Source organism: Salmo trutta, chromosome 17 (genome assembly GCF_901001165.1).
Source record: "Salmo trutta chromosome 17, fSalTru1.1, whole genome shotgun sequence".
NCBI classification, from domain to species: Eukaryota; Metazoa; Chordata; class Actinopteri; order Salmoniformes; family Salmonidae; genus Salmo; species Salmo trutta.
Window position 1 is genome coordinate 54,458,359 of NC_042973.1, and position 26,067 is coordinate 54,484,425.

The window sequence follows — 26,067 nt, forward strand, 5'->3', positions numbered from 1 at the left end:
GTAGGTAAACTTCTGACCCACTGGGAATGTGATGAAAGAAATAAAAGCTGAAATAAATCACTCTCGAGTATGATTCTGACATTTCACATTCTTAAAATAAAGTGCTGATCCTAACTGACCTAAGACAGGGAAGTCTTACTAGGATTGAATGTCAGGAATTGTGAAAACTGAGTTTAAATGTAGTTTGCTAAGGTGTATGTAAATTTCCGACTTCAACTGTATATCCAGAATGTGTGTGCACTCACTGAGCAGTGCTCCTCCATAGAGTCTGATGGAGACACTGGTGTTGTTGATCTCCTCTTCAAACACTATGTCATACAGCTGCTTGGGCAACACCAGAGCCTGCAGAGGGAACACAACACAGCACACTCATCATCTTAATCACAACATGCACCATTGTAGCAATACATCGGGGGATAGTTTGAGGTCCCGGAGCATAGCTCGATCAACCACGAGCATAGCTCGATCAACTACTGCTCCAAGAAAGCTAGGTCTGTGTGTGACAAAATCACCAGGCAGTTGCTCCTCAAATAGAGCATTAGACAGAGCATTAGACAGAGCATAACTTAATTTACCATTAAACAATGTGGCTTCCTGTACCCCCACAGTAAAACCATTCACAGACACAGTAACAGAGTCTAAGGTCATTCAGCTACACAGTAAATTTAGGGGCAGACAACGGCTGAGCTGTTCCTCCCAGATGTCCCATAGAGATAGTGTCGTGAAGGCTAACTGTATGGGACTCTGTTCACTAAAGAGAGGGGAGACTGAAAGAGTGGACAAACTGCTTCCTAAACTCCTAGTGAAATATTTGGGTACAGTACAGTTCTAAACCACTTGTGAAAGTTCTAAACGGACAAGCCAGAGAATAGAAACACTTCAGGTGAGTAGTGGTTACAGAGGTCTGGATCATGTTTAACTACAGGTAAATGCCAAAATAAAGGAAATACTTGAGTAAAGGAGGAATGGAAAGTATATTGAAAGCAGATGCTTCCACACAGGTGTGGTTTTCGAGTTAATTAAGCGATTAACATCGCCTCATGCTTAGGGTCATGTATAAAGATGCCCATTATTTTCTACCATGGCTAGAAGAAGAGATCTCAATGACTTTGAAAAATGGGTCTCAAAGGAGCATAGTGGGTTTAAAGGGAGTGTGTGTGTGTCTCATCAGATCTCAACCCAATTGAACACTTATGTGAGATTCTGGAGCGGCGCCTGAGACAGTGCTTTCCACCTAAGGCTGTTACGGTGACCGTATTACCGCCACACCGGCAGTCACGAGTCATCACCGCAGTCAAATTCCACATGACAGTTGAGTCACAGTAACTAGGCTTCTCCAAAACTGCGCTTTGATGTCGCTGATGGTCATTAGTAGCCTACCAAACGTACTAATGGCCTGGTACTCAGTGCTCTATTGTCCCTCTAATCAATGCAAATGCGATCGAAAATCAAATGAAACACTTCATGAGAGCCCTGGCATTCAGAGTTTACGCAGAATAGGATAATCTTTTGAGCAGCGAAAGCCATCTCCTCATAGCTGGTTGACTCATGGAATGAAATAAGTGTTCCTATGAGCCCATGTGGCGCAACATTTCTACAGGCTATGATATGCAATTGCGTGAGAAAACAGAGTTTTAATGACCTCTTAAAAAGACGAGGATCCCATCAACTTTCTATAGGCTAGGTGTACTATATTTACTTCTCAAATGTACTAATATTAAGCACATTGCTTTGCTTTACAACCGAGGAAGTCTACCTGGCTGGCATAAAAATTAACTGCGGGAAAAGCGTCCTCCATTCGCTATTCAAGTGCAATATGGATGGCATCTTTTTTCCCCAGCCCCTGTTCCGACAGGTGCATGGTAACGGACCATTCTAAATCAACTAATTTCACATACAGTACCAGTCAAAAGTTTGGACACACCTACTCATTCAAGGGTTTTTCTTTATTTTACTATTTTCTACATTGTTGGTTAATAGTGAAGATAAAAAATATGAAATAACACATGAAATCATGTGGTATCCAAAAAAAGTGTTAAAACAAATCAAAATATATTTTATATTTGAGATTCTTCAAAGTAGCCACCCTTTGCCTTGATGACAGCTTTGCACACTTTTGGCATTCTCTCAACCAGCTTCATGAGGTAGTCACCTGGAATGCATTTCAATTAACCTCTTATGGCTAGGGGGCAGTATTTTCACGGCTGGATAAAAAACATACCCGATTTAATCTGATTATTAGTCCTGCTCAGAAACTAGAATATGCATATAATTATTAGCTTTGGATAGAAAACACTCCAAAGTTTCTAAAACTGTTTGAATGGTGTCTGTGAGTATAACAGAACTCATTTGGCAGGCCAAAACGTGAGAAGATTCTGTACAGGAAGTACCCTGTCTGACCATTTCTTGCCCTTCTTTGTCATCTCTATTCATTACAAAGGATCTCTGCTGTTACGTGACACTTCCTACGGCTCCAATGGGCTCTCAGAGCCCGGGAAAAACCTGAATGACGTAATTCAAAGCCCTGGCTGAAACACACGAGCGCTTTTGCTAAGTGGTCTATCAGAGGACAAAGGGCTTCATGCTCGTGCACTGGCCGCCCCCGCCTTTCTGTTTTTCCCTCTAATTACCGAAACACAGATTCCCGGTCGGAATATTATCGCTTTGTTACGAGATAAATTGCATAAAAATTGATTTTAAACAGCGGTTGACATGCTTCGAAGTACGGTAATGGAATATTTAGAATTTTTTTGTCACGAAATGCGCCATGCGCACGACCCTGATTTACCATTTCGGATAGTGTCTAGAACGCACGAACAAAACGCCGCTGTTTGGATATAACGATGGATTATTTGGGACCAAACCAACATTTGTTATTGAAGTAGAAGTCCTGGGAGTGCATTCTGACGGAGAACAGGAAAGGTAAGACCATTTTTCTTATAGTAAATCTGATTTTGGTGAGTGCTAAACTTGCCGGGTGTCTAAATAGCTAGCCCGTGATGGCTGGGCTATGTACTTAGAATATTGCAAAATGTGCTTTCACCAAAAAGCTATTTTAAAATCGGACATGTCGAGTGCATAGAGGAGTTCTGTATCTATAATTCTTAAAATAATTGTTATGCTTTTTCTGAACGTCACATGCTAATGTAAAAAGCTGTTTTTTGATATAAATATGAACTTGATTGAACAAAACATGCATGTATTGTATAACATAATGTCCTAGGTGTGTCATCTGATGAAGATCATCAAAGGTTAGTGCTGCATTTAGCTGTCTTCTGGGTTTTTGTGACATTATATGCTAGCTTGAAAAATGGGTGTCTGATTATTTCTGGCTGGGTACTCTGCTGACATAATCTAATGTTTTGCTTTCGCTGTAAAGCCTTTTTGAAATCGGACAGTGTGGTTAGATTAACAAGAGTCTTGTCTTTAAAATGCTGTAAAATAGTCATATGTTTGAAAAATGGAAGTTTTCGGATTTTAGAGGAATTTGTATTTCGCGCCACGCCCATCATTGGATATTGGAGCAGGTGTTCCGCTAGCGGAACATCTAGATGACTGTGTGTCATTCAGACTCTATCAACTCACCATCAAGGCCATGACTGTGAAGGCTACTGCAGAGACGAGGATCCAGACCCTTAGTCCAACAGGCTCTCGCACCTGATACTTGATGTCATTCCCCAACATCTGACTGAGCTGTGTGTGTGTGTGTGTGAGAAAGAGAGACACACAGGGAGAGAGACAGATAGAGAGGATGAGTAAAGAAAGAACATCATTAAGACATTTTCTAATTAGAGCTAGTTAATGTCTATGTCTATTGCTGGAGAGTCAGGAAACCGCTCAGGGATTTTACCATGAGGAAATGGTGACTTTAAAAGTTAGTTTTCTACTATCACAGCAATTAAACTCTGAGGATGTATCAACATTGTAGTTACTCCACAGAGTTAAGCGAAGGAAGAATACAGAATAAAAATATTCCAAAACATGCATCCTGTTTGCAACAAGGCATGAGAGCTTCTTAAAAGCAATAAATGTTTTTCTAGCTTGCTTAAAACCTCTTGGGGATCCCTGCCCGGTAATGGGATTCATTGTCAAGTGACCATGGCGGGAAATTCGAAACTGCAAGAATCTAATAATTTCAATTTCTCAAACAATCAACTATTTCTCACCATTTGAAAGAAACATCTCCTAAATCCAACCACATTGTCCGATTTCAAAGAGGCTTTACGGCGAAAGCATAAAGTTAGGTTATGTTAGGAGAGTACATTGAAAATAGCTGTGTGTAATGTTTTGTCAATTCAAAGACAGGCGTCAACAAAAACAGATAACCAGCTAAAATTATGCACTAACCTTTGACAATCTTCCTCAGATGACACTCCTAGGACATTATGTTACACAATACATGCATTTTTTGTTCCATCAAGTTCATATTTATATATAAAACAGCATTTTACAGTGGCGGTGAAATTCAGATTTTTTTCTTCTCTGAAATGCTTCCGGTGAACAACGTTACAATTTACAAAATTACTATTCGAAAACATTGGTAAATTATAATATTGTCATTCAAATAATTATAGTTTAACATTTCGTAAATGCTACTGTATTGCCAGATTTCAAAATAACTTTACTGGGAAATCACAAGTTGCAATAAACCGGGTGCTGTGCTAAGAACAATAGGCTAGGCTATATAGGTTAGCATCATCTTGTAACCATGTAATATCAATAATACTATTGTCAATAATCCCTTACCTTTGATTATCTTCATCCATTGGCACTTCCAGGAATCCCAGGTCCACAACAAATGTGGTTTCTTTTGACAAAGTTCATAATTGATATCCAAATAACTCCAAGTTGTTAGGCTTCGGTGGCTACTAAAAAGTAGCGCGGGGGGGTGGGAAGTCACGGCGAAAAGTTAAAAAAGTTAAAAAAATAATCTATTTACGTTCGTTCAAACATGTCAAACGTTGTTTAGCATCAATCTTTAGAGACATTGTTAACGTGAAACATCAGTAATGTTTCAACCCGACCTCTCCTGTGTCTAGAAAAACGTTTTTGAAAAATGTCTCGCGTCACATGATTGCGCAGGTGCAGGCAAATAATGAAGTGACGACATCTCAGGGAGGTCAACTTCTCTTCCTTGTCATCCGGTCTCTGTTCATCATAGACGCTTCAAACAACTTTATAAAGATCGCTGACATGTAGTGGAAGCCGTAGGAGTTGCGAAATGAATCCTTTCTCACTGTTATCTATTAAACAATGACTCAAAAAAATAGTACAGCCACAAAAATTATTTTTTTTTCCCTCAGGTTTTTGCCTGCCATATGAGTTTTGTTATACTTACAGACACCATTCAAACAGTTTTAGAAAATTCAGAGTGCATATCCTAGCTTCTGAGTTGGTGTAGGTGGCAGTTAAAAATGTGCACATATTTTTTTCAAAATTCTCAATACTGCCCCCTAGCCCCAACAGGTTTTAAAAGGCATATTCTTCTCCTCTCCCCTGGGTCGAGCACTATGTTTTCTGTCAGTATACAGTGCCTTCGGAAAGTATTCAGACCCTTGACTTGTTCCACATTTTTTTACATTACAGCCTTATTCTAAAATTGATTAAATAAATAAAAATCCTCAGCAATCTACACACAATACCCCATAATGATAAAGCAAAAACAGATCTGACATTTTAGCAAATTGATTAAAAATAAAGCAAATACCTAATTTACATAAATATTCAGACCCTTTGCTATGAGACATGAAATTGAGGTCAGGTGCATTCTGTTTCCATTGATCATCCTTGAGATGTTTCTACAAATTGATTGGAGTCCACCGGGGGTAAATTCAATTGATTGGACATGATTTGGAAAGGCACACACTGGTCTATATACGATCCCACAGTTGAAAGTGCATGTCAGAGCAAAAACCAAGCCATGAGGTTGAAGGAATTGTCCATAGAGCTCCGAGACAGGATTGTGTTGAGGCACAGATCTGGGGAAGGGTACAAAAAAAATGTCTGCAGCATTCAAGGTCCCCAAGAACATATTGACCTCCATCATTCTTAAATGGAAGAAGTTTTGATCCACCAAGACCCTTCCAAGAGCTGGCCGCCAGGCCAAACTGAGCAATTGGGGGAGAAGGGCCTTGGTCAGGAAGGTGAACAAGAACCAGATAATCACTCTGAAAGAGCTCCAGAGTTCCTCTGTGGAGATGGAAGAAACTTCCAGAAGGACAACCATCTCTGCAGCACTCCAGCATTCAGGCCATTATGGTAGAGTGGCCAGACGGAAGCCACTCGTCAGTAAAAGGCACATGACAGCCCGCTTGGAGATTGCCAAAAGACACATAAAGACTCTGAGAAACAAGATTCTCTGGTCTGATGAAACCATGTTTGAACTCTTTGACCTGAATGTCAAGCATCACGTCTGGAGGAAACCTGGCACCATCCCTACAGTGAAGCATGGTGGTAGCTGGGTGCTTGTGATACTTACGAGATTTGTTTATGACATTTCGCAGTGGAACAAGTGAAAATTGATTGTACTTTTTACCTGTTGGAGACCTCTGCACTAAAGTACTACTACAAACATTTTTAACTTTGTCTTGAATACAAAGTGTTATGCCTGGGGGAAATCTAATACAACACATTACTGAGTACCACTCTCCATATTTACAAGCATAATGGTGGCTGCATCATGTTATGTGTATGCTTGTAATCATTAAGGATTGGGGAGTTTTTCTGGATTAAAAAAAGAAACAGAATGGAGCTAAGCAAAGGCAAAATCCTAGAGGAAAACATGGTTCAGTCTGCTTTCCACCAGATATTTGGAGATTAATTCACCTTTCAGCAGGGCAATAACACAAGGCCAAATCCACACTAGAGTTGCTAACCAAGTAGACAATGAATGGTCCTAAGTGGCCGAGTTACAGTTTTGACTTAAATCTGCTTGAAAATCTATGGCAAGACCTGAAAATGGTTGTCTTGCAATGATCAACAACCAATTTGACAGAGCCTGAAGAATTTTGAAAATAATAGGCAAATGTTGTACAATTCAGGTGTGGAAAGCTCTTAGAGACTTACCGAGAAAGTCTCACAGTTGTTATCGCTGCCAAAGGTGCTTCTACAAAGTATTGACTCAGTGGTGTGAACACTTATGACTAGGAGATATTTCTGTATCTAATTTTCAATAAATTAGAGAACATTTCTAAAAACATGTTTTCACTTTGTTATTATGGGGTAGTGTGTGTAGACTGGTGAGAAATTAGATTTAATTCATTTTGAAATCAGGCTGAAAAAATAAATGTGGAATAAGTCAAGGGGTATGAATACTTTCTGAATGTCACACCCTGATCTGTTTCACTTGTCTTGTTCTTGTCTCCACCCCCCTTAAGGTGTCACCCATTTCCCCCATTATCCCCTGTGCTTTTATACCTGTGTTTTCTGTTGGTCAGTTCGTCTTGTCTCATCAAGCCTACCAGCGTTTTTCCTGTACTGCTGTTTTTCTTTCCAGTCCCTGTTTTCTAGTTGTTTTCTCGGTTTTGACCATTCTGCCTGCTCTGACCCTGCCTGCCGTTCTTTACTTTTCAGACTCTGCTCTGGATTACTGACCTCTGCCTGCCCTTGACCTGTTGTATGCCTGCCCCCTGTTTTTGTAATAAACTTGTGTTACTTCGAACTGCCTGCATCTGGGTCTTATTCTGAGGTCTGATAGTATGAACTGGACATGACTGACCCAGCAGACTTAGACCAGGTCCGCAACGCCATCTCCTCCCAAGGAGCCACCATTGGGAGACACGAGGAGTTACTCCGAGGTCTTATGGGAGGTCTCTGAGTCACTGAAGTCACTGAAGATCAGTCACTGAAGATCAAGTCAGTGACTCAACCCACTCAAGTGACACCTCCCTCCTAGGGATGGCATGGAAGAGCACCAGTAAGCCAGTGACTCAGACCCTGTAATAGGGTTAGAGGCAGAGAATCCCAGTGGAGAGAGGGGAACCGGCCAGGCAGAGACAGCAAGGGCGGTTCGTTGCTCCAGTGCCTTTCCGTTCATCTTCACCCTCCTGGGCCAGACTACACTCAATCATAGGACCTACTGAAGAGAGGAGTCTTCAATAAAGACTTAAAAGGTTGAGACCGAGTCTGCGTCTCTCAAATGGGTAGGCAGACCATTCCATAAAAATGGAGCACTATAGGAGAAAGCCCTGCCTCCAGCTGTTTGCTTAGAGAATCTAGGGACAATTAGGGGGCCTGCGTCTTGTGACCGTAGCGTACGTGTAGGTATGTACGGCAGGACGAAATCGGAACTATAGGTAGGAGCAAGCCCATGTAATGCTTTTTAGGTTAGCAGTAAAACCTTGAAATCAGCCCTTGCCTTAAAATCATTTTTTATGCCATTTTTCTCGAAGAAAAGCGATAATATTCCGACCGGGAAATCGTTTTTTAATACAAAGAGAGTGAAAGTAAAAGCATGCTATCCCCTCATGCACGAGCCTCAGTCTGATGGCCTTCTGATAGAGCACTTGCCAAATGCGCTAATGTGTTTCAGCCTGGGGATGGAATTACATCGTTCAGCTTTTTCCCGCCTTCTGAGAGCCCATGGGAGCCGTAGGAAGTGTCACGTCATGCCAGAGATCCCCTGTTTTTGTTAGAGATGATCAAGGAGGGCAAGAAATGGTCAGACAGGCCACTTCCTGTAAGGAATCTTCTCAGGTTTTTGCATGCCATATGAGTTCTGTTATACTCACAGACACCATTCAAACAGTTTTAGAAACTTTGGAGTGTTTTCTATCCAAAGCTAATAATTATATGCATATTCTAGTTTCTGGGCAGGAGTAATAATCAGATTAAATCAGGTACGTTTTTTATCCGGCCGTGAAAATACTGCCCCCTATCCATAACAGGTTAAAAGGTCATTTACCACCTTCACAAGTGCAGTCTCAGTGCTATGATGGGGTCATAAACCAGACTGAAGCATTTCGTATACATTTTTTGTCTTCAGGAAGGCAGTGAGTTGCTGCGCAACAGCTTTTTCTAACATATTTGAGAGGAATGTGTCACGGTCGTCGTAATGGATGGACCAAGGCACAGCGGGTATGTGAATGCTCATTTTTTTAAACATGAAAAAAACAAGAAACCGATGACCGGACGACAAACAGTCTTGTAGGCTCACACAGCAATATAAAGAACAATCTCCCACAATCCCCAAAACAAACAAACTCCTAATTATAAGACCTTCAATCAGAGGCAACGTTAACCAGCTGCCTCCAATTGAAGGCCCCAATCCCAAATACTAAACATAGAAATAAACACCCTAGAATCAGTCATAGAACTGTACAACATAGAACTAAACCAAAAACCCCGGAAACATAAATAAAACACACCTCTACATAAACACACACTCAAAACCATATATAACAAATACCCCCTGCCACGTCCTGACCAAACTATAATAACAAATAACCCCTTTACTGGTCAGCACGTGACAGTACCCCCCCCCAAAGGTGCAGACCCCGGTAGCATCTGAACACAAAAATACCCACAACAAAAACCTAAACTAAAGGGAGGGAAGGGAAGGTGGCTGCCGTCACCAATGGCTCCCGTGCTACACCCCCCCTCCCCAAAACTCCTACAGTGGAGGTGGCTTAGGGTTAGGCCTTAGTCCCCTTCCTGACCAGTCCACCCCCACTGAATACCTCGGCCTGAAGCCTGTCACTGTAGACCCTGGACTGGACTCTGGGAGCTCCGGACTGTAGGGCGACTCTGGGAGCTCCGGACAGTGGGACGACTCTGGGAGCTCCGGACAGTGGGACGACTCTGGGACGACTCTGGGAGCTCCGGACAGTGGGACGACTCTGGGAGCTCCGGACAGTGGGACGACTCTGGGAGCTCCGGACAGTGGGACGACTCTGGGAGCTCCGGACAGTGGGACGACTCTGGGAGCTCCGGACAGTGGGACGACTCTGGGAGCTCCGGACAGTGGGACGACTCTGGGAGCTCCGGACAGTGGGACGACTCTGGGAGCTCCGGACAGTGGGACGACTTTGGGAGCTCCGGACAGTGGGCCGACTCTGGGAGCTCCGGACAGTGGGCCGTCTCTCTACGGGGCACTGTCGCCGGACGCTCTGGACGAGGCCGGACACTCTGGACGAGGCCGGACACTCTGGACGAGGCCGGACACTCTGGACGAGGCCGGACACTCTGGACGAGGCCGGACACTCTGGACGAGGCCGGACACTCTGGACGAGGCCGGACACTCTGGACGAGGCACTGTCGCCGGACACTCTGGACGAGGCACTGTCGCCGGAAGTTCTGGACGAGGCACTGTTACCGGACACTCTGGATGAGGTACTGTCGTCGGAAGCTCAGGACTGGGCTGACGCACTGGAAGCCTAGTGCGTGGTGCTGGTACTGGAGGTATCAGACTAAGGACACGCACCTCAAGGCTAGTGCAAGGAGCGGGAACAGGACATACTGGACTGGGCTGATGCACTGGAAGCCTGGTGCGTGGTGCTGGCATGGGATGTGCAGACTGGAGACACGCACCTCACGGCTAGTGCGAGGAGCGGGAACAGGATACACTGGACCGTGAAGACGCACTGGCGGTCTCGAGCGCAGCACTGGCTCCATCCTTACTGGCTGGATTCCCGCTTCCCCCTGGCAAATGCGGGGCGCTGGCACCGCGCACACCGGCCTGTAAATACTTGGCCTTGACGCAGTGCGCATTACTCCGAAGCACGGGACCTGTCCAGTAATAGGTTGCCTCCAAAAAGCACGGGGATTTGGCTTGGGGCTTAACGCCACTGAGAGGAATTATGTGGAGAATCAAGAACTACTCGCAGTGAAGTTGGCCTTGGAGGAGTGGAGACACTGGTTAGAGGGGGCAGAACTTCCATTCATAGCGTGGACGGATGACAAGAACCTGGAATATCTCCACAACGCTAAGCAGTCTCAACTCTGTTGTTCACCCGGTTCAACTTCACAATCTCTTACCGCCCGGGGTCGAGGAATGTTAAGCTGGACGTGCTATCACGCCACTATTGCCCAGCTTCTACTCCCTCGGACCCCGAGACCATTCTTCCTACCTCGTGCCTGGCAGCTACCCTCATCTGCGGACTAGAGAAGCAGGTCTGTGATGCGCAACGTTCACGGGGGTGGGGGGGTGGGGATTCTCTTGGCAAGACAGTCAAGTGAATTTGGATTTTGTTCAGGAGCATACTATGATGCAGATAAACTCAGCAAAAAAAGAAACGTCCTCTCACTTTCAACTGCGTTTATTTTCAGCAAACTTAACATGGGTAAATATTTCAATGAACATAAAAAGATTCAACAACTGAGACAAACTGAACAAGTTCCACAGACATGTGACTAACATAAATGGAATAATGTGTCCCTGAACAAAGGGGGGACCAAAATCAAAAGTAACAGTCAGTATCTGGTGTGGCCACCAGCTGCATTAAGTACTGCAGTGCATCTCCTCCTCATGGACTGCACCAGATTTGCCAGTTCTTGCTGTGAAATGTTACCCCACTCTTCTGCCAAGGCACCTGCAAGTTCCCGGACATTTCTGGGGGGAATGGCCCTAGCCCTCAACCTCCGATCCAACAGGTCCCAGACATGCTCAATGGGATTGAGATCCGGGCTCTTCGCTGGCCATGGCAGAACACTGACATTCCTGTCTTGCAGGAAATAACGCACAGAACGAGCAGTATGGCTGGTGGCATTGTCATGCTGGAGGGCCATGTCAAGATGAGCCTGCAGGAAGGGTACCACATGAGGGAGGAGGATGTCTTCCCTGTAATGCACAGCGTTGAGATTGCCTGCAATGACAACAAGCTCAGTCCGATGATGCTGTGACACACCGCCCCAGACCATGACGAACCCTCCACCTCCAAATCGATCCCGCTCCAGAATACAGGCCTCGGTGTAACACTCATTCCTTCGACGATAAACGCGAATCCGACCATGACCCCTGGTGAGACAAAACCGTGACTCATCAGTGAACAGCACTTTTTGCCAGTCCTGTCTGGTCCAGCGACGGTGGGTTTGTGCCCATAGGCGACGTTGTTGCTGGTGATGTCTGGTGAGGACCTGCCTTACAACAGGCCTCAGTCCAGCCTCTCTCAGCCTATTGCGGACAGTCTGAGCACTGATGGAGGGATTGTGCATTCCTGGTATAACTCGGGCAGTTGTTGTTGCCATCCTGTACCTGTCTCGCAGGTGTGATGTTCAGATGTACCTATCCTGTGCAGGTGTTGTTACACGTGGTCTGCCACTGCGAGGATGATCAGCTGTCCGTCCTGTCTCCCTGTAGCGCTGTCTTAGTCGTCTCACAGTACGGACAATTTATTGCCCTGGCCACATCTGCAGTCATCATGCCTCCTTGTAGCATGCCTAAGGCACGTTCACGCAGATGAGCAGGGACCCTGGGCATCTTTCTTTTGGTGTTTTTCCAGAGTTTGTAGAAAGGCCTCTTTAGTGTCCTAAGTTTTCATAACGTGACCTTAGTTGCCTACCGTCTGTAAGCTGTTAGTGTTCTAACGACCGTTCCACAGGTGCATGTTCATTAATTGTTTATGATTCATTGAACAAGCATGGGAAACAGTGTTTAAACGCTTTACAATGAAGATCTGTTATTTGGATTTTTACTAATTATCTTTGAAAGACAGGGCCCTGAAAAAGGGACGTTTCTTTTTTTGCTGAGTTTAGAAATCAAATCAAAAACGTAATGCAAAGCTGGAATGCTGCCTATAGTCAGACAAAATGTGTAGTCTAATCAGTTTTCTTACTACTACACATTTCTATGAATTACTATTCCAGACTTTCCAAATGCATTTGGGCAAGACAATGCTGTAGATGACACAGTGGATGTTGCTGTGGATGATAATGTGGTTGAGCAAAAACACGGGACACCAAGGAACACAAAATTACCAGTAGTAATACAATGCTGCCAGGCCCCTGGGAGAAGATCTACATATTTTAGGGGAATCCAGGTAAATCTCCAGATCGATATCCCTAAGAGGAAACTTCCGGCAGAAGAGTTGGCTGAGTGTTGTGGAGCAGATGAAGATGCAGGTGATGAAGATCCCACCTGGGAGATGACATCAGATGAGGATTCAGAGGAAGATGATCCGGATATCAGAGTTGATGAAGAGCCGAGAGCAGACCACAGACCAGGAAAATAAAGACCATCCCTGGTCTTTGAGAGCAGCCTGTCTTTCCTTCTACTGAGGTACATGGTTTGCGGTGCCCAGCCATGTTGCGTCATACTGTGCCAGTGCATCGGCACCCTCATCGTTTTGGACCAGCTTTTCCCTAAGGACACACCAGTACCTGAAAAAGCCAGCCAACCCATGACCACAGTTTCATCTTGTTCATTGGAGGGAGTCCAACGAATTTCCTGAACGTGGTTGCAATCATGGGAATTCCAACCATCGCCACTCGGACCTACAACGGCTGCAATCTTCCTATCTTGTTCCTGCAGTAAGGAGAGTGTTGTGTTGGTAGCAAGCCCATCTTCTTTGTAACATCAAGGGAACAATCTGTCTGGGTGGTGACGGACGATGAGCAACCTCACGCACTACAAGGTGCTGTCTCAGTCTATTTCTGAAAATGGAATGTTGATGGAAAGCATTTTTCCTTCTCTACCATTGGTCTTAATGCAAAATATGGCAGATATTCCGTAGATGGAAAGCCTGAAGGTTTTTGGACGTGAAGTTAGTGTAGCTCACATTTTAGCATTGAAAACACCCTCTTTTCAGTCACTGATGTCTATTTCCAACCAACTTCTGTTTCAGAGCAATGAAGTTTCATGGTCTAAGCTATGAACCCCTAAGAATAATAATGGATTGGTTTTATACAGCGCATTTCTACCAGCTGAGGTATTCAAAGCACTTTACATAGTAAGGGAAAAACTCACCTCATCTACCACCAATGTCCGGCACCCACCTGGGTGAAGCACGGCAAAATTAGTGTGAGCTACAGTATACACACTATGGTGCAATACATCAGATGATTGCTTATTCAATGTGTCACTGTATATAAACCATAAATGAACTAAATTCTGTGCAGCATTCTGGAACCCAGCGTGTCAACACAGATGATGCAATACAACAAATAACACCATGTGAGTACAGTTAATATCTAACAACATTTACAGAACTAATGCCATACCACACATACCTTACAGTACCTCAAAACTGAAGACGCATGCCGTATAAATCATCATCATTATATTATACATGATCATACAGTGTGGTCTTTTGTAGCTCAGGTGGTAGAGCATGGTGCTTGTAATGTCAGGGTAGTGGGTTTGATTCCAATATGTAAGTCATGCTGAATGGCATATTATATACACTGCTCAAAAAAATAAAGGGAACACTTAAACAACATAATGTAACTCCAAGTCAATCACACTTCTGTGAAATCAAACTGTCCACTTAGGAAGCAAGACTGATTGACAATACATTTCACATGCTGTTGTGCAAATGGAATAGACAACAGGTGGAAATTATAGGCAATTAGCAAGACACCCCCAATAAAGGAGTGGTTCTGCAAGTGGGGACCACAGACCACTTCTCAGTTCCTATGCTTCCTGGCTGATGTTTTGGTCACTTTTGAATGCTGGCGGTGCTTTCACTCTAGTGGTAGCATGAGATGGAGTCTACAACCCACACAAGTGGCTCAGGTAGTGCAGCTCATCCAGGATGGCACATCAACGCGAGCTGTGGCAAGAAGGTTTGCTGTGTCTGTCAGCGTAGTGTCCAGAGCATGGAGGCGCTACCAGGAGACAGGCCAGTACATCAGGAGACGTGGAGGAGGCCGAAGGAGTGCAACAACCCAGCAGCAGGACCGCTACCTCCGCCTTTGTGCAAGGAGGAGCAGGAGAAGCACTGCCAGAGCCCTGCAAAATGACATCCAGCAGGCCACAAATGTGCATGTGTCTGCTCAAACGGTCAGAAACAGACTCCATGAGGGTGGTAATGAGGGCCCGACATCCACAGGTGGGGGTTGTGCTTACAGCCCAACACCGTGCAGGACGTTTGGCATTTGCCAGAGAACACCAAGATTGGCAAATTTGCCGCTGGCGCCCTGTGCTCTTCACAGATGAAAGCAGGTTCACACTGAGCACATGTGACAGACGTGACAGAGTCTGGAGACGCCGTGGAGAACGTTCTGCTGCCTGCAACATCCTCCAGCATGACCGGTTTGGCGGTGGGTCAGTCATGGTGTGGGGTGCCATTTCCTTGGGGGGCCGCACAGCCCTCCATGTGCTCGCCAGAGGTAGCCTGACTGCCATTAGGTACCGAGATGAGATCCTCAGACCCCTTGTGAGACCATATGCTGGTGCGGTTGGCCCTGGGTTCCTCCTAATGCAAGAAAATGCTAGACCTCATGTGGCTGGAGTGTGTCAGCAGTTCCTGCAAGAGGAAGGCATTGATGCTATGGACTGGCCCGCCCGTTCCCCAGACCTGAATCCAATTGAGCACATCTGGGACATCATGTCTCGCTCCATCCACCAACGCCACGTTGCACCACAGACTGTCCAGGAGTTGGCGGATGCTTTAGTCCAGGTCTGGGAGGAGATCCCTCAGGAGACCATCCGCCACCTCATCAGGAGCATGCCCATGCGTTGTAGGGAGGTCATCCAAGCGCGTGGAGGCCACACACACTACTGAGCCTCATTTTGACTTGTTTTAAGGACATTACAAAGTTGGATCAGCCTGTGGTATGGTTTTCCACTTTAATTTTGAGTGTGACTCCAAATCCAGACCTCCATGTGTTGATAACTTGGATTTCCATTGATTATTTTGTGTGATTTTGTTGTCAGCACATTCAACTATGTAAAGAAAAAAAGTATTTAATATTATTATTTTATTCATTCAGATCTAGGATGTGTTGTTTAAGTGTTCCCTTTATTTTTTTGAGCAGTATATTAGTATCATCCCTGCAAATATGTGTTAGACACTCCCAAACATAGCATTTTAGATACTAACTAAATTCACATTATCTCTTAAAAACAAACATAGCATTATTTGTGACTTTACTGTGGAAAAGACATTGGTATTATGTTAGTCTGTTTATTAGTCAAGTCTTTATAATATTCTGTGTGTATACAACATGATAATTCATAATGCAAATAACTGGGTGAATCCCAGACTGCTCCCTCCCAGGCTGAAGTACCAAATACCAGCCTCTGGGGCACTATGGACCCTGGTTAAAAGTGATGTAATTGATACGGAATAGGGTGCCATTTGAGACACAGCCCATACCTTCAACTCCCACACTATTATTGAATCACTTGCCTGAGCTACCTGAATAGATGTCATTGTAGCCAGTCAGTGAATTCTTCATGGCTCACCCCAAGGCCATACAAGTCCCCTGCAGCCAGGGGAGTCACACATACAAGCACACACACAGGCGCACACAAATACACACATGCACATACACTGTACTGTAGCTATAATGACTGCCCTGGGAGTCCTGCGTGGCAGGTTAGTTTAGCTGCATTCCAAGGCCAAAAATAATTTAATGTTGTGACCGAATTATCAAGGAGTCGACTCAATGAAGGCCTTTGATATTGGGCTATATCACAAAAGGCACCCTTTTACCTTTATAGTTTACTACTTTTGACCAGGGTCTGGTCAAAATGTGTGCACTACATAGGGAATAGGGTGCCATTTGGAACACACTTGGTCTAGCCTCACTGGGGTGTATTGTTCGAGGACGAGAAGATTTCTGTGATTTATTTATGTGTTCAGTCCTCTGTTCCTTCTGGGTTTGTTTGTCTTTTTTTTTTACAAACTTTTCCACATCAATGGAGAGCAAAACAAACAGAAAATAAAGAGAAACACAATTTCTGTGTGTGTTTGTAGACAATTTGTGGATTTGTTAAAGTCTTTCATGTTCCATTCTTTTGTCCTAGGTCTTATTCCTATACGCTTCACAATGCTTCACAACACCCCTCTAGGTCTAGAACACACACACAAATTGTGGTTATCGAGGTGTGTGTTTATGTAACTGAAGGATAGTGGAGCATAAAGAATCTGAGTGAGCCCACTCCCTTGGCTGAGAAGCAACCCCACACATGAATGGTCTCAGGATGCTTTACTGTTGGTAAGACACAGGACTTTTGGTAGCGCTCACCTTGTCTTCTCCGGACAAGCTTTTTCTGGATGCCCCAAACAATCGGAAAGGGGATTCATCAGAGAAAATGGCTTTACCCCAGTCATCAGCAGTCCAATCCCTGTACCTTTTGCATAATATCAGTCTGTCCCTGATGTTTTTCCTGGAGAGAAGTGGCTTCTTTGCTGCCCTTCTTGACACCAGGCCATCCTCCAAAGGTCTTCACCTCACTGTGCGTGCAGATGCACTCACACCTGCCTGCTGACATTCCTGAGCAAGGTCTGTTCTGGTGGTGCCCCAATCCCGCAGCTGAATCAACTTCAGGAGACGGTCCTGGCGCTTGCTGGACTTTTTTGGGCTCCCTGAAGCCTTCTTCACAACAATTGAACCGCTCTCCTTGAAGTTCTTAATGATCCGACAAATGGTTGATTTAGGTGCAATCTTACTGGCAGCAATATCCTTACCTGTGAAGTCCTTTTTGTGCAAAGCAATGATGACGGCACGCGTTTCCTTGCAGGTAATCATGATTGACAGAGGAAGAACAATGATTCCAAGCACCACCCTCCTTTTGAAGCTTCCAGTCTGTTATTCGAACTCAATCAGCATGACAGAGTGATCTCCAGCCTTGTCCTCGTCAACACTCACACCTGTGTTAACGAGAGAATCACTGACATGATGTCAGCTGGTCCTTTTGTGGCAGGGCTAAAATGCAGTGGAAATGTTTTTTGGGGATTCAGTTCATTTGCATGGCAAAGAGGGACTTTGCAATTAATTGCAATTCATCTGATCACTCTTCATAACATTCTGGAGTATATGCAAATTGCCGTCATATAAACTGAGGCAGCAGACTTTGTGAAAATTAATATTTGTGTCATTCTCAAAACTTTTGGCCACGACTGTACAGATGAACATGGTAACTTCAGGCATTTGGAAATTGCTCCCAAGGATGAGCCAGACATGTGGACGTCTACAATTTTTTTTCTGAGGTCTTGGCTGATATCTTTAGATTTTCCCATGATGTCAAGCACAGAGGCACTGAGTTTGAAGGTAGGGCTTGAAATACATCCACAGGTACTCCTCCAATTGACTCACATGATGTCAATTAGCCTATCAGAAGCTTCTAAAGCCATTACATCATTTTCTGGAATTTCCCAAGCTGTTTAAAGGCACAGTCAACTTAGTGTATGTAAACTTCTGACCCACTGGAATTGTGATACAGTGACTTATCAGTGAAATAATCTGTCTGTAAACAATTGTTGGAAAAATGACTTGTGTCATGCAAAGTAGATGTCCTAACCGACTTGCCAAAACTATAGTTTAACATAAAATTTGTGGAGTGGTTGAAAAACGAGTTTTAATGACTCCATCCTAAGTGTATGTAAACTTCCGACTTCAACAGTACAACCTAGAAGAAAAAGGCATTTCCAGTGAACCCTTCTCTCACCGTACAGACAACCTAGAACAAGGTTAGAAGGGCATTTCCAGTGAACCCTTGTCTGTTCTGGGCAGTTTCCTCACCGTACAGACAACCTTAAACTATCACTTCAAGTTCAAATGGGTAACATAACCTCACACCTCTCTATATCCTGTTTCTCTTTGGGCATATTGATTCTTCCCTGATATAGCACAAGCCTAATTTCTCCCAAGACCGTTTTTTCACATGCACTTACCCTTCTGTCTGTGGGTGAACCTCAATTGTTTATCCTTGATTAGACTCATACTCCTATCTTCTCATCCTTCTCAAAATCAAATTGGAGGAGAAGATCTCAGGTTCCTCCCCTCGGGCCTTCTCCTCCAATGCGTTAAGAGAAGACTGCAAGGAGAGAGAAGTATGCAATGCTAAGGAATCAAGGAAATATAATGGAGATGTTCCACCTACTGTATGTCATAACTGGCTCAAGGCAGGAGGACATCATGAGAGGTCACAGTACACATGCCGACCTTTAAATGTTTGCATAAAATAATGAGATTAACATTTCACATGGCTGCCCATGGTTTCTAGAGCCTAGAGATGGCTTCAAGCAGAGAAACCTATCAGAGCATTAGGTACCCAGACTCCCCACCATCAGAACCCCAGTGGGGGCACAACTTAAGGCACATACACACACCGAACAATCTAATGAAAAAGAGAAAGGCTGAATTGGCTTTATAGCCATCCAATTTGGGATGTTAAGGATGTTCAAATCACAATGTAATAGAGAGAGGAGGTGGAAAAATAAGGAGTCTAAATTGCAGAGGAAAGAAGGAAAAGACAAAATGAGCTTGTGTACAGCCCACAGTATTTCACTGTCTAGCGAAACTGAAGCTTTTCCTCTGTCTGGTTGGCTCGGTCTGTGGCAGCTTTGGGGTATCGGGAAATTCACTGGTCTTAACCTGACTGAGCAGGTACAACTTTAAAGACAGGAACTAGGCTCCAAAACAGTATCCCTAACTTGGTAGGAGCCTAAGCATACATGACACATGCCTGTGTTGTTATTTTAACAGTATGACTTGATAACTGGCATGATAAATATATAACAGGAGTTCTAGATTTTGTCAGTGAGGCCCTTTATCTACTTCCCCAGAGTCAGATGAACTCGTGGATATCATTTTTATTTCTCTGCGTACAGCTTACAGGAAGTTGCTTTCTAGTGTTTTTATGCCATCGCTAAATAGTGTTAGCGCAATGACTGGAAGTCTATGGGATTTTCTTGTAGACTTCCAGCCATTGCGCTAACGGTAGTTAGCATTGGCTCCAATGGCTCACAAAATGACCTCTTATTTCCTGCATACAAGGTGGCAGGTAACCTAGCAGTAACCAGAAAGTCGCTGGTTCGAATACCCGAGCCAACAAGGTGAAAAATCTGTCAACGTACAGTGGAGCAAGGCACTTAAACCTAATTTTCTCCAGGGGCGCCGTACTACTAAGACTGAACCTGTAAAACAACACATTTCACTGCACATATCCAGTGCATGTAACAAAAAAACATAATTAAAAAAAATATATGTTTTGGGTGCTATAGTAGACTGCATGTCTAAAGGCCGGGGAACAATATCCTGGTTGGCACACGTTCACCCACCCTCACCCAATACTTCTGGTTGGCACAAGTCTACCTACCCTATGCCCCTGCTTGGCACGTAGCACACAGCACAGGAAAGACTGCTGTCCCTCATCGAGGGAAAGCATGGATGTTTTTCCCGACCTTGGAAGGGCAGGAGAACAGAACGACAACCGGATGATTAAACATTGTTTACAGGGACGAAGTATGTGTTTGTGTGTGTCCTGAGACAACACTTCCCTCCACACAAACCTCCGACTCCCACTCTGCTCTCTTTTTGCAACCTGATTATAATATCCCAGGGGTCTCTTTGAGTTGGACTAACTGATGAGGTATTTACAGCAAGAGGACAATTCAACTGAAACAAAAACAACACCATTTAATTTGTGTTTGCCATTCAATAAAGCAATTACTTCTAATTGCAATAACATTTTATTTTCTCCTCAGGGGAGATGGAATAGTAACGCTGGCAGACAAGCAGAAAATTGCTTTCAGGAACTCATTCTTCTTTCTTATAACTCACATTCTTATATAGTAGCTGATAGTCCTGAAAATAAAATTCGATCTTTCAAATGAGGACATAAGAGGTGTCATGACGTGGCCCTTTTTGGGTATAGCTAGTGGCTTCCCCCTCTCTCTCTCCTACACCCAGGTTCTGTTATCTTAGGTCATAAATTCCTGGAGGAGACTCTCTCCCCCTGGCCATGCCAAAAGAGACACAGAGAGAACAAAATATTTCAAATGGCGAACTCCTAAATCCCCAAAATGATCATTTGATACAAAATGTCCACTTGTGAGAAGGTGGGAATGGTCCGTGGACACTTAAGGGACGGGTATGACGAGTGTGTTTCATTTGGTGACCTCAGAGAGGACAGGAAACACACATGGCTATATCTCTGAATATATACATTTCTCAATTATGGGGTTTGCATCTAATTCTTGTATAAAATGAATGAGTAAAGATGAAACTATTTGTGAAATGATAAAAGGTGATGTTACACCTTTAAGGAAAGAGAATTGTATTCCCTTTAAAGTTTAACCAATTCATTGGCCCGCCCCCGTGAGCACAGATAGTGTCCGCTAAGGTTACAATGGTTGTTGAATTCCTAACCATACCACGTGGAACATTGGCTACACTGGTGGAAATGGTTAAACTCTGAGACTATCGATCCCGACAGAATAAGAGCAAATCTTAGATACTAATTACTAGTCTGCAGCTAGAAATTATGTCAACCTGGGATGCGAAGACTGACAACCGCTGAAACATCTATTCAATGAGAACAATTCTGAATGGTACTCATTCTAGTATCCATTCTAACCACGGAAGACTTTCATCTTCAGGGAGGCAAAGAGAGAGACGATGATGAACTGACTCTCCAACAGATGGACGGATGATTCCAACAGAGACACGACGACACACTGGGCGTATATATATATATATATATATATATATATATAGCAATTATTCCCGAATGAGTGAGCGTTCATGTGCGAAGGATTAGCATTTCAATAATATAATTATTAACTGTGTAGTGACTCCTTTTTTCTTTCCCGCCATTTTTAGTCCACACCCACTTCCCTTTGTCCACCAAGCCGTCATACCGGCTTAGCCCACTAGGGAACCTCCCCTATCATTTCCTTGTAACCATATGTACTGTTTGTGTGTTTATGCATTTCTGGTGATTATTTAGTTAGTTAGTAAATAAATTACTGTATGGAATTGTTGTATGGATGATTCATAGTAAAGGCTGGGTTCGTGCAGATAACCAACAATTTACGACGTTTGGACGTTTGGAATGAGACAAACGTGAGGTAATTGATCAGATATTAAAATATTTGAAGAGTTATATTAGGAAAATTACAACTTTGTAATCTGAAGATTTTCCTTGGTGCCCTGACTTCCTAGTTAATTGCATGTACATGATTAGTTTAATCTGTAATAATAATTACAGAGAATCGATTTGATAAAATAAGTCTTCACTTTAATGATGCCAAAGACACACCAGAGGTAAAGATGCCAAACAAAGAGAACAAAACATACTGTAGCTGTAGTCTGCCCTACACAGTGTAAAAGACTATTATACTGTGTATGACTATTGAAAAGACTGGAAGTAGGAAGTCGTGACCGCACAGTGCTTAGCCACCAGAAGCATGCTTAATGACTTGTATTGAATAGACAGGAATGAAGCTTGGTCACCAGAAGCATGCATAGTCAAACGCACAGTAAGACTCAGCCAGCGACACTACTTAAAGGAGGGGTGAGAGACTGCATCACTACTGCTTTCCGGAGACCTAGAACTACTCTGTCGAAAAATGCAGAAGTGCCTTGGCTTTTCTGGGTCAGTGGTATTGGCGGAGGTTCTTGAGTGTGATGAGTTACAGTCAGTGGTGATTTTAGTATGTAAATCTTGGTGGGGCAAAATTTTTTAACATGTTTTGATGCATGACAGCAAACAGTGCCCACAAACTGTTAGGGCCTTCTTTTCAGCACCATGGAGTGAATCCTTACCACCACTACACCTGGCTATCAGCGAAACAGTTAATTCAGCCTCATTTACTGCCTTTAAAAAAAAAAAGCATGGCTGATATGCTTAAACAAATGGTTTCTACTGACAATTGAGATGTACAAACTACGGCATAAGGGAATGATAAGCGGATAAGAGGCGATCCGTAATTTTGATTAAGACATTCATGAGCGGGTTAAGACAGACGTAGTCAATAATTTATTCAGCACTTGACATGTACAGCGACAGAATTCAGAACATGGGCCGTTCTTACAGTATTCTCCCTGTACACCAAGTCAGAACCGTAGGATAAATAAAGGGGACATATAAGCAGACAATGAAAGCTGTTACAATAGTTGATGACATTTCTCTAAAAAGAGGCTATTGGCAACATGTGCACCACCAAGTCCAATCAAATCAAATTGTATTAGTCACACGCGCCTTACAGTGAAATGCTTACTTAAGAGCCCCCAACCAACAATGCAGTTTCAAAAAATACGGACATGAATAAGAGATAAATGTAACAAGTAATTAAAAAGCAGCAGTAAAACAACAATAGCGAGACTATATACAGGGGGGTACCGGAACAGAGTCAATGTGCGGGGGTGCCGGTTAGTTGAAGTAGTATGTACATGTAGGTAGAGTTATTGACGTGACTATGCATAGATGACAACAACAGAGAGTAGCAGCGATGTAAAGAGGGGGGAGGGGTGGGGGGCAATGCAAATAGTCAGGGTAGCCACTTGAGGAGATGTTCAGGAGTTTTGTAGCTTGGGGGTAGAAGCTGTTTAGAAGCCTCTTGGACCAAGACTTGGTGCTCCGGTATCGCTTGCCATGCGGTAGCAGAGAGAACAGTCTTTGACTAGGGTGGCTAGAGTCTGACAATTTTTAGGGACTTCCTCTGACACAGCCTGGTATAGAGGTCCTGGATGGCAGGAAGCTTGGCCCCAGTGACGTACTGGGCCGTCCAAACTACTCAGAACAGTAGACTAAGTTATAAGGGGGAAAAGGACCAAATTATTAGGGTGAGGTTTATAGTCTACTAACAGCTTACTACACAACATGCACTTAGTATTACTTTCTTAGCTACAGTATACATACACTGCCTTTGGAAAGTATTCAGACCCCTTGACTTTTTCCAAATTTTATTACGCTACAGCCTTATTCTAAAATGGATTAAATACAAAATGTTCCTCAGCAATCTACACACAATACCCCATAATGAGCTCAGGTGAATCCTGTTTCCATTGATCATCCTTGATGTTTCTACAACTTGTTTGGGGTCCACCTGTGGTAAATTCAATTGATTGGACATGATTTAGAAAGGCACACACCTGTCTATATAAGGTCTCACAGTTGACAGTGCAAGTCAGAGTAAAAATCAAGCCATGTGGTCGAAGGAATTGTCTGTAGAGCTCCGAGACGGGATTGTGTCAAGACACAGATCTGGGGAAGGGAACAAAAACATTTCTGCAGCATTGAAGATCCCCAAGAACACAGTGGCCTCCATCATTCTTAAATGGAAGATGTTTGGAACCATCAAGACTCTTCCAAGAGCTGGCTGCCTGGCCAAACTGAGCAAATGGGGGAAAGGGCCTTAATCAGGGAGGTGATCAAGAATCCAATGGTCACTCTGACAGAGCTCCAGAGTTTCTCCGTGGAGATAGGACAATCATCTCTGCAGCACTCTACCAATCAGGCCTTTGTGGTAGAGTGGTCAGATGGAAGGCACACCTCAGTAAAAGGCACATGACAGCCCACTTGGAGTTTGCCAAAAGGCATCTAAAGCCACTCAGACCATGAGAAACATGAATCTTTGGTCTGATGAAACCAAGTTTGAACTCTCTGGCCTGAATGACAAGCGTCCCGTCTGGAGGAAACCTGGCACCATCCCTATGGTGAAGCGTGGTGGTGGAAGCACCGTGCTGTGGGGATGTTTTTCAGCAGCAGGGACTGGGAGAATAGTCAGAATTGAGGCAAAGATGAACGGAGCAAAGTACAAAGAGATTCTTGATGAAAACCTGCTCCAGAGCGCTCAGGACGAAGGTTCACCTTCCAACAGGTCAACGACCCTAAGCACAAGCCAAGACGACGTAGGAGTGGCTTCAGGACAAGTTTCTGAATGTCCTTGAGGGGCCCAAACAGAGCCCGAACTAGAACCCGATCGAACATCTCTGGAGAGACCTGAAAATAGCTGTGCAGCAATGCTCCCCATCCAACCTGACAGAGCTTTAGAGGATCTGTAAAGAGGAAAGGGAGAAACTCCACAAATACAGGTGCCAAGCTTGTAGCATCATACCAAAGAAGACTTGAGGCTGTAATCCCTGCTAAAGGTGCCTCAAAGTACTGAGTAAAGGGTCTGAATACTTATGTAAATGTATAAAAACATTTTTTATTTAGAACAAATTTGCAAAACATTTGTAAAAAACTGTTTTTGCTTTGTCATTAGGGGGTATTGTGTGTAGATTGATGAGGGGAAAAAACATTTGAATCAATTTTAGAATAAGACTAATGTAACAAAATGTGGAAAAAGGCAAGGGGTCTGAATACTTTCCAATTGCACTGCATCTCCCTGGCATATTGCATAATTTATGCATTTACATTTTAGTCATTTAGCAGACGCTCTTATCCAGAGCGACTTACAGTAGTGAATGCATACATTTCATACATTTTCATTGCACTGCCCTCCGTGGGAATCGAACCCACAACCCTGGCGTTGCACACACCATGCTGGCATTGCAAACACGATGCTCTACCAACTGAGCCATGTATGCAGGAGCATACAAGACATTTTTGGACTCACTGTTGTACCAAATACGTCTCTTCTGTATTCCACCCCTACCTTGTCACAACACAACTGATTGGCTCAAACGCATTGAGGAAATACTTTCCACAAATTAACTTTTAACAAGGCACACCTGTTAATTGAAATGCATTCCAGGTGACTACCTCATGAAGCTGGTGGAGAGAATGCCAAGAGTGTGCAATGCTGTCATTAAGGCAAAGGGTGGCTACTTTGAATAATAACACTTTTTTGGTTACTACATGATTCCACATGTGTAATTTTATAGTTTTGATGTCTTCACTATTATTCTACAATGTAGAAAATTGTAAAAAATAAAGAAAAACCCTGGAATGTGTAGGTGTGTCCAAACTTTTGACTGGTACTGTATCTCCACAATCTGTCTCTCTAACTAAGTCCCGGTGTCAGAGACTAAACAATGAGTTAACCTGTTGGGGATAGGGGGCAGTATTTGCACGGCCGGATTAAAAAACGTACCCGATTTAATCTGGTTATTACTCCTGCCCAGTAACTACAATATGCATATAATTGTTTGATTTGGTTTTGGTTTTTCTGACATTATATGCTAGCTTGACATAATCTAATGCTTTGCTTTCGTTGTAAAGCCTTTTTGAAA

General features: G+C 43.7%; 1 protein-coding gene across 1 annotated transcript in view; it reads right to left on the reverse strand.

Moving 5' to 3' along the window:
* LOC115152434 (tumor protein p53-inducible protein 11-like) overlaps positions 1 to 26,067 on the reverse strand; it is a 145,470-nt gene that overhangs the window by 44,801 nt on the left and 74,602 nt on the right. Inside the window, exons 3-4 of the mRNA XM_029697311.1 lie at positions 3,586 to 3,693; positions 246 to 342 (exon numbers count right to left, since the gene is read on the reverse strand). Coding sequence (XP_029553171.1) covers positions 246 to 342; positions 3,586 to 3,693 — 205 coding nt within the window. The remainder of the gene's footprint in view (positions 1 to 245; positions 343 to 3,585; positions 3,694 to 26,067) is intronic.